We start from the raw sequence: 16,399 nt of genomic DNA, 5'->3' as shown, positions 1-16,399 counted from the left end.
ACCTGGTCTGTTGAAGACAATGTAATTTATTTTAAAAATAAATAAATAGATAAATAAATAACAGAAGTAAATAACCTTTTTGTGTGAATGAGTGTAAATGGGGAGGGTGGTTTTTGGGTTGGTGCACTAACTGTAAGTGTATTTTGTGTTTTTTTATTTTGATTTAATAATTAATAAATAAATAAAATGAATAATATTAAAAATAAATACATTAATTAATAACAATAATCAAGGTAAAGTAAGGGGAAGTGTATCTTGTGTTTTTTATGTTGATTTAATAATAAATAAATACATAAAATACATAAAACTAAAAATAAATTAATTAATAATAATAATTAACTTAAAGTAAGTGTAAGTGTATCTTGTGTTTTTGTGTTGATTTAATAATAAATAAATAAAATACATAATATTAAAAATAAATAAATAAATTAATTAATAATAATAATTAACTTAAAGTAAGTGTAAGTGTATCTTGTGTTTTTATGTTGATTTAATAATAAATAAATAAATTACATAATATTAAAACAAATTGATTAATTATTCAATAATAATAATTAACTTAAAGTAAGTCCAAGTGTATCTTGTGTTTTTTACTATTAAAAGCAAATACATTAATTAAATAAATGTACCCCGCCTTCCGCCCGATTGTAGCTGAGATAGGCGCCAGCGCCCCCCGCAACCCCAAAAGGGAATAAGCGGTAGAACATGGATGGATGGATGGATGGATGGATATAATTAACTTAAAGTAAGTGTGAGTGTATCTTGTGATTTTTAGGTTGATTTAGTAATAAATAAATAAATAAAATACATAATATTAAAAAAAATAATAATAATGAATGAATAATAATAATTAACTTAAAGTAAGTCTAAGTGTATATTGTGTTTTTTATGTTGATTTAATAATAAATAAATAAATAAAATATATTCTCACAGTTACGTTAGATCCACTATGGATTGGACTTTCACAATATCATGATAGATCCGCTCGACATCCATCGCTTTCAGCCCCCTGGGGAGTTGCCCACATATGTGGTCCTCTCCAAGGTTTCTCATAGTCATCATAGTCGACGTCCCACTGGGGTGAGTTTTTCCTTGCCCTTATGTGGGCCCTACCGAGGATGTCGTTGTGGCTTGTGCAGCCCTTCGAGTCACTTGTGATTTAGGGCTATATAAATGAATATTGATTGATTGATTGATAGATATAATATTAGAAATAAATACATTAATGATAATGATAATAATAATAATAATAATTAACTTAAAAACACCAATACTAATTCAAGTTCACTGTATTACATTTAAATGTATTAATCCCACATACTCTTAAAAAACGGGCCACTGTATTAGGTACAACATGCAAAATAAAAACAGATTTAAAAAAAATAGATAATTTGTAATATTTATGTTTTGCAAACATCATCTTTAACTAAAGAAAAAAGACTAAAATGTTATACACCTATAACTAGTCATTATGTGCATAAAGTTAAATGCTGCTATATTTTTAAAGGCGTCATTTTGATTCTTATCGCATTAGTTGTATATTTTTGCCTAACTATATTTGCGTATGCATCACATGAACATTATTTTTCTTATTTGGCTCAACATCTGCAATATCCATCTATCTATCCATCTATCTATCTGTCTATCTATTTATCTTCTACCGCTTGTCCTTTTTGGGGTTGCGGTGGGTGATGGAGCCTATCTCAGCTGAAATGTTGATACTAATGATTAAATATAATGATCAAATATAATCATTAATAGTCTTTTTTTTATTTTATTTTATTTTATATGAACCCTAAATGTGTCATGGTCGCATAGCCACAAAAACCCCAAAACACAGCCAAAGAGAACACTTTACTGCAGGAGTGTCAATAAATGTAAATAAAATAAATAAAAAAACACCTGCGATTAGGTGACTATTTGTGTACATAACCATTAAATATTCTGTGTTACATTTATTTGACAGTTGTAGCAGCATTAGAGTTCATTCTTCAGCTTTATTTACCCATACAGTAGTGATTTAAGCCATTTATAGCACCAACAAAATAGACCTTTTCACATTCTTGGCGGCACCGTGAATTAGCATGGGACTTTGGCGCCATCTTGCGGTGTAAAAGAAAACTGCAGCGTGTTATATAGACTTCATGTCTCAATGGGAAAATACAATTTGAAAATAAATACTGCCCTTTTCCAACACTAAGACATAACGTATACGGCTTAGGAAACCATTATTGTTTATTAATTATTTTTTTTGTCATTTATTGTTTTGCAATCTTAACAGGGAGCGCCGTGCAGTAGTACTTCATTTTACCCAGCAGGAGGCAGTGTTATGTCACACAATAGCTGAACACATTTAATTACGACAACTATGATTCAGTGACATAAAACTGTTTAACACAGGGGACCAAACATGTTGAAAGAGCCATATTTTACCAAACATGCAAAAAAATAATCTGTTTGGAGCCTTATAAAAGTGTTATGTAAGTAAGTGCCTCAGAGAATGAGATAAATCCTGGAAATGACTGGCTTTAAACTCCCAAAAGTAAAGCTGAGTGTGCCCGAGTTAAAGGAATTGGCAAAAAATGATAATAGATTTATAGCAATCTTTGCAAGATGGGTAATGTTTGCTGCCGTCTGGAACAACATGGCACACAATCAGAAATGCAGCCAATATTACATACAGATAATATGTCATGAGACATGCAAATATAAATTAAACACACAGAGGACATAAGTCAAGGAAATTAAATGACCTCAAACATACCTACAAATGAGGCGTAATGATGCAATATGTACATACAGCTAGCCTAAATAACATGTTAGCATGGATTATTAGCACTCCACGCAAGTCAATAACGTGAACAAAGCTCTCTGTCGTGCATTCATGCACAGCATAAAACGTTTGGTGGACAAAATGAGACAAAGAAAGAGGGGCATAAAACACGTCTTTCTGAGACAGTAAACAGTTAAAGGACAGCTGAAATTAGTCGGACAAAACGGCGCTGGCCAAATGCTGTCATCGGTGACGCATGTTTAATGTAAACCTGGGATTTCAAAAAATTAGGGAGGTTTGTATCATGTTTGTCCTCCGACAGAAAAATTATTAAAACCACATCTTATTCACCCATCTTTTTCCATTTTTTAAAAATGCTCCAATGAGCCACTAGGACGGCGGTTTAACACTATTATCTAAATTTGTGTGCGCTAATATTAAGACAGGTTGCAACGACAACAAAAATGAGAGAGAAAAAAAATCACTTGTAGTAAAAAATAAAAAATAAAAATAAAAATGTATAAGACAAATGAGAACCATTTGTGGTCTTATCTGTATTTATATAACAAGTCCATGTGTTTATCTTTCTCCAATGAGAAGCTAGGCCTTAAAAGCCATAAAATTCCTCCTTATTTATTTTAGTTTCAAAGGTCTCAGCGCACAGTCTATGAAAGATTGTGCTATTATATTGGCGTTCTGTCTTGTATTTTATCGGTTTTGTTTAATAAAATGTCAAAAAAAAATGTCAATACCGTATTTCCTTGAATTCCCGCCGGGCATGTAATATGCGCCTGTCTTGAACCATGACTCTTAGTGCTTATATTATACACCCCGCTAGCTCCAAACCCCGCCCACCTCAACCGACGCACGGAGTTGGCGGGGGGGCGGGGTTTGGTGCTAGCGGGGTGTATAATATAAGCAGTAAGAGTCATGGATGCATTGCATTCTGGGTAGTTGTTATGTTGCGTTTATAATGTGTTACAGAGCCGATGTTCTCCAGAAATGTGTTTGTCATTCTTGTTTGGTGTGGGTTCACAGTGTGGCACATATTAGTAAGAGTGTTAAACTTGTTTAAATCACAACCTTCAGTGTAACTTGTATCACCCAGTATGCCTTCCAATCTCGTCAGTGGTGAAAATAATGACTATGATAACGTTTTTTTTATTTCTATTAAATGTCCTCTTCGTGATGGTATCCTCACATCACACTCAATTTTTTACTGCATGCCATTGGTGAGTGAGGGGTGAGAAGAGGTTTTAAAGTTATTAGTGCCTGCTTACTATTACCGCATGCCTTGAATAGGCGCAGGAGTGAAAAGAGGCTTTAAATTAATTAGCGCCCCGGCGGCTATTCAAGGAAATACTGTAATCCATCAATTAAATTTAAAACACGTCAAATAATAGTATTTATTTTGGTATAATGATTGAGGATGGCGTGGCTCAGGTGGGAGAGCAACTTTAGGGTTCCAGGTTCGATCCCAGCTTTCACCATCTTAGCCATGACCGTTGTGTCCTTGAGCAACTTCAGTGGTGTGCCTTCTCTGCTGACCTGAAATCCCCACAAATCATTAAAGATATAGTTATTTTCTTATTTTACTTTCCCTAAATATGTAAAAGTATTCATATTCTCTTCATGTCATATTAAGCTCCTTCCAGTCCTGTTGTTTTTAGTTTTGGTTTGTATCCAATCAGAATTCAGCTTGCTTATGTTGCCATGCTGTACGGAATCTGCCGGGGGCTTCAGAATCAACAATGGGGGAGTCTGTGCACTGTAAGTGAACTGACACAGACGGTTAATAGACATGATGCAGATTTGAGAAAACAGTACCATATGGATTATTGATTTCCAAAACAACAGGCAATCATAGTAGTGGTTTTAAAACTGCTATTTAGGGGCGCGACTCATCTCACAAGACGAGTCGATTTACAATGTAGGGTTCACAAGAAGGAGGCAAAATACTGACAGCATGTAGTATGAACGTAAGAAGAGTTTGAATGTTGAAATCATTTAAATGTTGAAAAAAATGTTGAATGTTGAAATCACTTGAATGCTGAAATGGTTTGAATGTTGAAGAGTTTGAATTTCCAGGAAAACCGGAATTTGGTTTGGAACTTGGGAAAGTGTTAGTTTGAATGCGCAGGATGAACGTAATGTGTTGATGTTGGAATGGTTTGAATCAGTTGAAGAATGTGGGAATTGTGGAACTTGGAAGAAGGTCCCATTCATTTCAATGGGAACTTCCTGAAAATTCAGGAATTTGGGTAAAAGTGGGATTTTTGGAAAATGATTAGGAGCATGAATGTCCTTAATGAGCTGAATTGGTTGGTATTAGAATTGGTTTTAATCGGGCAAGAAATGTTGAAGTAGTAAATGGTATTAGGGAATTTCGGGAAAATTGGGAATTTTTTTAACTTGGAAAAAGGGTAGTTTAATTTTCCAGAATGGGGGAATGGGTTGAAGAATGTGGGAATTGTGTAAGTTTGAAAAATGGCTAATTCATTTTGAATGGGGGAAATGAAAAAAAATACAAGAATTATAGGAAATTCTGGAATTTGTTTTCGAATTGTTGAAGTCTGAAGGCTGAATATTTGGAAGTTAGAACAGTTTGAATCAGATGAAAAATGTGGAAGTTGTAAAACTTTGAAGAATGTCCGATTGATTTCAATGGAAATTTCAGAAAAAATGGGGTATTTCGGGAAAAGCGGGAATTTATAAAAAACAAAACAAAAGGGGTTTAAAATTAGTTCAAATGGTTGGTGTTGAAATTTTTTACATCGTTGGAGAAATGCTGAAGTTGTAACATGTTGAAATGAGAAATGGTATTGAAGAATTCCTGGAATTTCGGGAAAACCGGGATTTCTTCCAGTTCAAAAAACGTTTTCTTTTTTTTTGTCCTGATTAAGAGGAATGTTTTGACGGTGGAACATTTGAAATGGAGGTAAAAATGTGGGAGCAGTAGTAACCAGAAAAAAAGGTGGAAATAACGCTTTGCAATTCTGGAAAATCCGGTAGTTTTTTTTTTTAATTTATAGTTTGAATTTTCAGAATGGTGAAATGTGTGAAAAGGTTTGAATCGGTTGAAAAATGTGGAAATGGTGGCAGTGTGAAAAATGGCCAATTAATTTTGAATGGGAAAAATGTCCCAGAAAACCTGGAATTCTGAGAAATCTAGGAATTTTTGGAATTTGTCAAGGGTTTTCCTTTGACGAATGTGAGAGGAGTTGGGGCTTTGGAAAACCAGGAATTCTAGAAAATCCTGGCATTTTTTTGAACTTTGAAAAAGGTAGTAAGTATTCCCAGAACGGTGGAATGGAATTGGTTGAAGAATGTGGAAATGGTGAAAGTTTGAAAAATTGCCAATTAATTTTGAGTGGGGAAAAATGTATTGTAAAACCTAGAATTCTGGGAAATCTGGGAATTTTTGTTAATCAATCAAAGTTTTTTTATATTGCCCTAAAGCACAAGTGTCTCAAAGGGCTGCACAAGCCACAACAACATCCTCGGCTCAGATCTCACATCAGGGCAAGAACAAAACCCAACCCAATGGGATACAATGAGAAACCTTGGAGGGGACCGCAGATGTGAAGACCCTGCTCCACGAGGGAGAGGGGGGCAGAGCAGAAAATAGACGGCAGATCAACTGGTCTAAAAGGGGGGTCTCTTTAAAGGCTGGGGTATACAAATTAGTTTTAAGATGGGACTGCAGAGGTTGCCCTCTAGTGGGTTCCTCGGACAACCACACTCTTTCACGAAAGCTCGGTTCAGGGGTACAACACTGTTTTATTTTCATTAAATAGTGCCAGGTTTTTGCTTTCCAACAAAATGTCTTTTCATGCGTCTGTGTCTCTCTGGCTCCCACTCCAACTCCAAAAGTGTGTCACGCACCGGCTGCTGCTAATAAAGGTGACAGGTGATTAGATAACAGAGCCCACTTGAGCCATCTGTCGCTGTCTTTGAGGTTGGTCCTGGCACACCCCGTTCTGCGGCAGGCCCGCAGGCCACGCCCCCCTCCACAGGGACTTAAATGCTTCTACTGAGGTAGCATCTTTAACTGTTACCTGGAGGGCATTCCAGAGCACTGGAGCCCGAATAGAAAACACTCTATAGCCCGCAGACTTTTTTGGGGCTCTGGGAATCACTAATAAGCCAAAGTTCTTTGAATGCAGATTTTTTGCTGGGACATATGGTACAATACAATCAGCAAGATAGGGCAGTGGTTCTTTTTTCAGTGATGTACTCCCTGTTAACATTTTTTTTAATTCAAGTACCCCCTAATCAGAGCAAATCATTTTTGGTTGAAAAAAAGAGATAAAGAAGTAAAATACAGCACTATGTCATCAGTTTCTGATTTATTAAATTGTATAACAGTGCAAAATATTGCTCATTTGTAGTGGTCTTTCTTGAACTATTTGGAAAAAAAGATATAAAAATAACTTAAAAAGTTGTTGAAAAATAAACAAGTGATTCAATTATAAATAAAGATTTCTACACATAGAAGTAATCATCAACTTAAATTGCCCTCTTTGGGGATTGTAATAGAGATCTAAACATTTCTTCACAAAAAAATGAAATCTTTAACATCAATATTTATGGAACATGTCCACAAAAAAAATCTAGCGGTCAACACTGAATATTGCATTTCTTTTCAGTTTATGGACTTACATTCATATTTTGTTGAAGTATTATTCAATAAATATATTTATAAAGGATTTTTGAATTGTTGCTAATTTTAGGATATTTAAAAAAAATATCACGTACCCCTTGGCATACCTTCAAGTACCCCCAGGGGTACGTGTACCCCTATTTGAGAACCACTGAGATAGGGAAAGCCCGCGATTGTCAAATAGTTGGAATGGTTTGAATCGGGTGAAAAACAAGGAAGGTACAACGCGCCAAAATCTGGAAAAGAAGAATAATAATACATTGAAGTTGAATACATAAATTAATGTTGGTGGAGAAAACCAATTAAAAAGAACAATCAGTCAGGTCCCATGCTCAGTTTTTCCACTCTTTTATTTTTCGAAATATATAACCGAAAAAGCAAGAAAATATATTCTTTTTTTTTTCTATTCAGACATAATAAATATACAATATTTCTTTATGAACAAATGCACAATTTACAAAAAAAAAAAAATACACACAACACAGCTCTGTTGTTTCACAGAGTTATAGTCATTATTAGCTTCAACGTGTAATATCAATGTTAATCATAGACTCAGTATTACGTGTGTGATGGTCGGGACTACACACCAGCTCTAAATAAGCCATCTCTTCATTGCGTTGTCTCTGCAGCTTCACTTAAATACGTTCCTGCGCCGTGCTCGTTTTTCTTTTGTTGCATTGTTTGCTTGCGGTCATGAGGTTAGCAGCACTTGTGAGAGCAAGCAGGCTAAAGCGCACGTCAGTGTCAGTGAGCCCTGGACTGATGCAGGCGGCGCTGAGGAGGCACTGGGTCGGGTCCGAGATGTCGGACTTGGGCGTTTGTCCACGGCGTGGACCTCCGCGTGTTTGCTTGGCTCGGGGCGGGTTAACGGAGGCTCCACTGTCACGTAGCCGTTGATTATCCTCACATTTGGTGGCGAGGCGGTGCTGCAAGGGGAAGAAAGAGAGGTTTAGTCTGGGTATTGTTCTGTTGGTGTCCCAGCAGACATAAGACGTTGATACAACCTTGACTGTACAAAACCCAAAACCAGTGAAGTTGGCACGTTGCTTAAATGGTAAATAAAAACAGAATACGATTATTTGCAAATCCTTTTCAACTTATATTCAATTGAATGGACTGCAAAGGCAATATATTTAACGTTGGAACTGGAAAACTTTATTTTTTGCAAGGATGACCAAAAAAAGCCTGAGCAAATTGTTTAAGAACAACATTTCTCAACAAGCTATTTGAAAGGAATTTAATGATTTCATCATCTATGGCCCTTAATATCATCAAAAGGTCCAGAGAATCTGGAAAAATCACTGCACATAAGCAGCAAAGCTGAAAACCAACATTGAATGCCCGTGACCTTCGATCCCTCAGGTAATACTGCATCAAAAAGCGACATCAGTGTGTAAAGGATATCACCACACGGGCTTAGGAACACTTCTGTAAACCACTGTCAGTAATTACAGTTGGTCGCTACATTAGATTAGATTAGATTAGATAGTACTTTATTCATTCCTTCAGGAGAGTTCCTTCAGGAAAATTAAGATTTTCAGCACAATCCCATTCAAGATCAGACAAACGTTACAGGGAGACAGAACAGGATGGCTGACGGGTCTGCCGGCTTCCAGCGCCCCTTACAAAAAAGGTGAGATACAGGTAAACAAGTGGGAGAATGGGGAAACAAAATAGAAGATTAAAATAAAATAAAATATACTAAAAAAAAAAATCTGTCTAAGCCTGGGCCCTGGAGAGGGGGTCCAGACTGAGGCCAAGGGAAAAAAAAAAAACAACAACTCTTAGCCATAGTACCCCATCCCTCTCACATGTGTGTAAGAGTGAAACATCAAACATCAAAGAAGACAAAGGACATTTAAGACATTAAAGCAGCGGATACAACCAGCCACTTCTACATACAGCTATGAATAAAAAGTAAAAGAAACATATACACTGTGGTGACCTCTGCGGCGTTCCACGTCATCGTCCGCTGGGGTGGAGGGCGCATGGCCAGAGACAGGAGCAGACCCAACAAAGCAACAAGGAGAGCCAACTCCACTCTTGGCTGCCAACCAACTCTCGGCCAGTGTCCAGTCCGCATTGATGAGCGAGGATACGTCCAAGGAGAATGAGATGTCCGACACCTGCTCACCCAGCCAAGACACCGCGAAGCCTCTCTGTCCCGGCGCTCAGTGCCATCTTCACAGCCCTGTCCCCTCATCCACACCTCCTCCAGTCCCTCCAAACCGACTCCGGTGTGGCAGAGACCCAGCAGCTGGTCTCCATGGCCAAAAGGCTCCCGGGAGGCAGATCCAGAAGTCCACAAATAGCAGCACAGAGGTCACGAAAGTGCCACCCCTTGGCACACAGTCCCAAAGGGTCCCGGACCAAAAGGCAAAAAAACATAACACATGAAAACAAGAGGGAAACTCAAAAGGATGACACTAGAGCACAGAGCTCCTGCCAACAGCAGCCACTACAGCAGCGCCATCTTGGAAAGAAAAAAAAAAATACAAAAAAAATATATATAAAAAAATTAATTGCAAGTTAAAACTCTACTATGCAAAGCGGAAGCCATTTATCAACAACACCCAGAATCGCCGCGGGCTTCACTGGGAATAAGCTCATCTAAGATGGACTGATGCAAAATAGAAAAGTGTTCTGTGGTCCAACGAGTCCACATTTCAAATTTTTTTTGGAAACTGTGGTCGTTGTGTCCTACGAACCAAAAAGGAAAAGAACTATCCAGATTCTTGTAGGCGCAAAGTTCAAAAGCCAGCATCTGTGATGGTATGGAGGTGTATTAGTGCCTCAGGCATGGGTAACTTACACATCTGTGAAGGCACCATTAATGCTGAAAGGTCCATACAGGTTTTGGAGCAACATATGTTGCCATCCAAGCAATGTTATCCTGGATGCCCCTGCTTATTTCAGCAAGACAATGCCAAGCCATGTGTTACATACTTCATAGTAAAAGAGTGCAGGTACTAGAATGGCCTGCCTGTAGTCCAGACCTGTCTCCCATTGAAAATGTGTGGCGCAATGTGAAGCCTAAAATACCACAACAGAGACCCTGGATTGTTGAACAACTTAAGCTGTACATCAAGCAAGAAAAATTTCAAAAATTGGTCTTCTCAGTTCCAAACATTTACTGAGTGTTGTTAAAAGGAAAGGCCATGGTAAAAATGCCCCTGTGCCAACTTTTTTGCAATGGGTTGCTGCCATTAAATTCTGAGTTAATGATTATTTGCTTAAAAAAAAAAAAAAAGTTTCTCAGTTTGAACATTAAATATCTTTTTTTGCAGTCTATTCAATTGAATATAGGTTGAATATAATTTGCAAATCATTGTATTCTGTTTTAATTACCATTTCCACAACGTGCCAACTTCACAATATCAATACAAAAAGTACTGGTATGCTTTCCTTTAACTCTACAAGGAGACAGAAGCTGCGTTTCAAGTATTTAGAACAGGAGAGCTCTGCTGTTTTAGTAGTCGAAAATCATCTCTATGAGAACACTCTAGTGTTTTTAAGAATCGGCTGCAAAAAATGTGAGTCCCTCACAAGTTGAATAGACCAAATGATGAAAAAGAGAGGACCTTAAATTGAACCTTGAGAAACACCACTCGTATAACTAAAGAGGTTGGACAAACAACGACAGACTGCATCTGAAGTAAACAAGCTACAGCAACACATAACACACAAAAAAAGTTGTAACTGATGAAAATGTGATGCCTTGAAGATTGCCTCGGTTATGTAAATCACAAGTTTGGACCCCAGTGTTCTATGTTTGATACTGAAGTGAATTAATTAACTCATATTATATTCTCCATATGGTGAATGTTTATATTCATTTTGGAAAAAGCAAACCATCAAGTTTAATTAAATTGTGGTATTTCAGTTTGAGCACATAATAAGATTGGGCCCCTTAGTTTGATATTCACAGGTGGATTGGATCACTTCTCGTAGGGAACAACGCTTTAATTTGAACTTTGGAAAGCAAAAGTGATAACCATATACTTGAAAAAAGACTCCCTGTCTAGCTCAATGCCAACATTTGAGTTATGACTTAAGGCAGTTGTTTTCCTCACACATAAACACAAACATATCCTTTAATGGTCAGGATGCGCTCTCACAGAAAGGAAGAATCATACATCACACATCATATATCACACATCATGTATCATGTGTATCACACGTCATATATCACACATCATGTATCTCATATCATTCATCACACATCATACATCACACAACATACATCACATTACACATGTATCACACATCGTACATCACACAACATACATCACACATCATACATCATGTGTCAAACATACATCACACATCATATATGTCACTCTTCATACATCACACGTCATACATCCCACAACATACATCACACATTAAGTATCATACATCATGTATCAAACATATATCACACATCATGTATCAAACATATATCATACATCACACATCATGTATCATACATCATGTATCAAACAGACATCATACGTCATACATCACACATCATACATCACACATCATATATCATACATCATGTATCACACATCATATATCATTAATCATGTGTAAAACATGTATCACACATCATACATCATACATCACACATCAAAGAACAATGAACTTGTTGCAGGTATGACCACAAAGTGGCGATAGAGCGCAGCGGGCGAGCTGCGGATGTGAACTACTACAACATGAGAGGAATACACATCAACCATCTTGTGGACCCAATTGTTGACTTGTTTATTGCTGCAGGCAAGCTGGCAGGAATGACATGTACAGGTATGTAACACCTGAGGGATATGGCACACACCAATAACTCAACAACAGGTGTGGAACACCTGAGTGACATGGCACACACCAACAACTCAACAAATTGCCATTAGATGCTGTTTTTCTTTACTCTCGTAGTAAATGAAAACATTCTTTTACGATCGCAACAAGAAACATATTTAATGTATTTATCGTATGTTGTGTTCAAATAATACCATGTTTTGGGGTCCCCTTAATGTAGAAAAGTGTAAAAAAGTATACAAAATACATTTTGGTAACAGTACTAAAATATCGGTATCTCAATTGGTTTGATATGTAACTGAGGTTCAATATTTTGTTCCACTTCAATCATAGTTTACTGCAACAGGTGTCACAATTCCATTAGTGAATGAGCCAGGCAATACTCACAATGAGGGTACCTGAATGGTTAAAACTTCTACCTCTCAGTCAGTAAAACTGATATCAAATCCGTAACTTGGATTAACTACTTTATGTTTGACTTATCGTAGTTAAATGATTGCATTTGTATGTTAAGAAAAATCTTGTTGCAACAAAGCCCAGGATAGCTCAAAGGTTAAGACTGCTGCCTCTCACCTTGTACTACTAGGTTAAAATCCATACCTTGGAAGATCAGGTGTTTTGTTTCACCACTATCATAGTTTAATGATTGCATTTGTATATGAGCGAAAATCCTTTTTTGGTACGATCCATAATAGCTCTTCTGTTAAGACAGCCTTCTCTCATTCTGTATTACTGGGTTAAAATCCGTAACTTGGAAGATCTAGTTTTTTATTTCACTGCTATCATAGTTTAACGATTGCATTTGTATGTGATTGAAAATCCATTGTTGCTAGGATCCAGGATAGCTCATTTGTTAAGACTGCCTCCCCTCACTCTTTGAGCCCAGTAATAACTGGGCTCAAATCCATGAGTTGGAAGGTCCTGTTTTTTGTTTCACATCCATCATTGTTAAATGATGGCATTTGTATGTGAGTGAAAATCATGTCTCGATGGAACCCAGGATACCACAATGGTCAACACTGTGGTCTTCGAATACAGGGATACTGGCTTTGAATCCCAATTGGTTTGATATGTAACTTAGGTTCAAACTTTAGCTCCACCTCAATAAAACTCAAAATATAATAAACTCAAACTCAAACCTTAATTGTAGTTTACAGCGACAGATGTCACGATTCCATTAGTGAATGAGGCAGACTACATGTAGAAAAAGAATCAGGATAGCTCAATGGTTAAGACTGCTACCTGTCACGCAGTACAACTGTGTTCAATTCCACAAGTAGGAAGATGTTTTTTGTTTCACCTTGATCATAGTTCACTGATAACATTTGTATATGAGCGAAAAAAATCTCCAAATGGGACCCAGGATAGCTCAGTGGTCAACACTGTAGGCTCCTAATACAGAGGTACTGAGTTCAAACCCCCTACATGGAATCAGTAATTTGGCTGTATGTCATCAAAATGACATACAGTACATTGTGGGGTGTTCTTCTCCCCTACAAAGAGTAATATTATGTGCTAGTTGTTTGAGTAACATATATTTGAAAAATTAAGTCATCACTAAAGGTAATAATAATCAAAAATAAATTGTCAAATAGTCAATGATGACACCTCAGGGGTTACTTGTGTGTTTGTGTGTGTGTGTGTGAATGAGAGTGTGCGAGTGAGTGTAATTCCTGAGGTGGGTGGTAAGAGGAGTATAAAGTTAATAGTAAAGAGCGTTGACAAATGACCTCTCCTGGGTACAATTAAAAGAAAATAGGTTAATTGTAATTGGATAAAAAAAAGTAAATTATATAATTATTTTAAAATTGCATGTGGGAAGTGACTCAGTCAATATATATGTCACCTTGAATCCTCCAGCCAGTTTCATAAACTACATGTCATCCCAAACAGGTTTCGAACCAAGCACCCTCCAACCTGAAGTCAACAGTCTTAACCCCTGGACTATTCTGGTTCTCGTTGAGCACGGATTTCTTTTCACACATAAATGTAATCGAGGACTCCTGGCTCAGTAAAGTATAATGCGGTAGAACAAAACTCCATCAACCAGAGTGGGTTTTGAACACTGTACCTTTCATTCCGAGTCAGCAGTCTTAACCCCTGGTCTATCCTGGGTCTTGTGAAAGACTGATTGTTTTCCATACACAAATGTAATTGAGGACTCCTGGTTCAGTAAAGTATAATGAAGTGGAACAAAATATAGTCAACTAGAGTGGGGTTTGAACCCAGTACTTCTCATCCCAAGTCAGTAGTCTTAAACACTGAGCTATCCTTGGTTTTGTGAAGGTTAGATTTTTTTTGCTTACACAAATGTTATCTACGACCCCTGACTCACTAAAGTATGATGGGGTGGATAAAAATACTACTAACCAGGGTGGTGTTTGAACCCAGTACTTTTCATTCTAATTCAACAGTCTTAACCACTAGGCTATCATGAATCTTGTGAAGATAAGATTTTGGTCCATGCACAAATGTAATCGAGGACACCTGGCCCAATCAAGTATCATGAGGTGGAACAAAATTCGGTCAACAGGAGCTGGATTTGAACCCAGCACCATTGATTCCAAGTCAGTAGTCTTAACCACTGGACTATCATGTTATTGAGGTCCTTCAATGTTTTACACCTTGTGATAAAACCTCTGCATTTCCTTTGGTGAATTCTTCTTTTAATTATAAATAATAAATGGGTTGTACTTGTATAGCGCTTTTCTACCTTCAAGGTACTCAAAGCGCTTTGACACTACTTCCACATTTACCCATTCACACACACATTCACACACTGATGGAGGGAGCTGCCATGCAAGGCGCCAACCAGCACCCATCAGGAGCAAGGGTGAAGTGTCTTGCTCAGGACACAACGGACGTGACGAGGTTGGTTCTAGGTGGGATTTGAACCCGTGCCCCTTGGGTTGCGCACGGCCACTCTCCCCACTGCGCCACGCCGTCCCCGATTCATAATTCATAATTGTTGACTTGGACACAGATACACCTACTGTACCTCCTGGAGACTTTTCTTCACCTGGCCAACTGTTTTGGAGGGTTTTTTTTGACACGGGAAATTATTTGTCTATCATCCACCACACTTGTTTTCCGTGGTCTTCTAGGTATTTTGGTGTTGCTGAGCTCACCAGTGTGTTCTCTCTTTTTAAGAATGTACCAAACAGTTGATTTGACTACACCTCATGTTTTTGCCATCTCTCTGATGGTTTTGTTTGAATTTTTCAGCCTAATGATGGCTTTTATCTGCTCATTGTTAATGAAATAAATAAGGAAAAAAAGGGAATAACACACATCTGGCCAAGGAACAGCTGAGTAGCCAATTGTCCAATTACTTTTGGTCCCTTAAACAGTGGAAAGCACATAAAAAACATCACACACATCATATATCACACATCTTATATCACACATCAATCAATCAATCAATGTTTACTTATATAGCCCTAAATCACTAGTGTCTCAAAGGGCTGCACAAACCACCACGACATCCTCGGTAGGCCCACATAAGGGCAAGGAAAACTCACACCCAGTGGGACATCGGTGACAATAATGATCCAGTGGGACGTCTGTGACAATAATGATTATGAGAACCTTAGAGAGGAGGAAAGCAATGGATGTCGAGCGGGTCTAACATGATACTGTGAAAGTTCAATCCACAATGGATCCAACACAGTCGCGAGAGTCCAGTCCAAAGCGGTTCCAACTCAGCAGCGAGAGTCCCGTTCACAGCGGAGCCAGCAGGAAACCATCCCAAGCGGAGGCGGATCAGCAGCGCAGAGATGTCCCCAGCCGATACACAGGCAAGCAGTACATGGCCACCGGATCGGACCGGACCCCCTCCACAGGGGAGAGTGGGACATAGAAGAAAAAGAAAAGAAACAGCAGATCAACTGGTCTAAAAAGGGAGTCTATTTAAAGGCTACAGTATACAAATGAGTTTTAAGGTGAGACTTAAATGCTTCTACTGAGGTGGCATCTCGAACTGTTACCGGGAGGGCATTCCAGAGTACTGGAGCCCGAACGGAAAACGCTCTATAGCCCGCAGACTTTTTTTGGGCTTTGGGAATCACTAACAAGCCGGAATCCTTTGAACGCAGATTTCTTGCCGGGACATATGGTACAATACAATCGGCAAGATAGGATGGAGCTAGACCGTGTAGTATTTTATA

General features: G+C 37.9%; 1 protein-coding gene across 2 annotated transcripts in view; it reads right to left on the bottom strand.

Annotated features, from left to right (window-relative positions):
• Positions 1 to 7,768: 7,768 nt before the first annotated feature.
• Positions 7,769 to 16,399, bottom strand: part of trabd2b (TraB domain containing 2B) — a 201,450-nt gene continuing 192,819 nt past the window's right edge. For both annotated transcript variants that reach the window (XM_061888008.1, XM_061888007.1), the window contains exon 7: positions 7,769 to 8,362. In XM_061888008.1, coding sequence (XP_061743992.1) covers positions 8,128 to 8,362 — 235 coding nt within the window. In that variant the 3' untranslated portion in view covers positions 7,769 to 8,127. The remainder of the gene's footprint in view (positions 8,363 to 16,399) is intronic.

Source organism: Nerophis ophidion, linkage group LG26 (assembly GCF_033978795.1).
Source record: "Nerophis ophidion isolate RoL-2023_Sa linkage group LG26, RoL_Noph_v1.0, whole genome shotgun sequence".
Classification (NCBI taxonomy): Eukaryota; Metazoa; Chordata; class Actinopteri; order Syngnathiformes; family Syngnathidae; genus Nerophis; species Nerophis ophidion.
The sequence above is the reverse complement of the archived record's forward strand: the minus strand, read 5'-3'. Positions and strand labels throughout refer to the sequence as shown.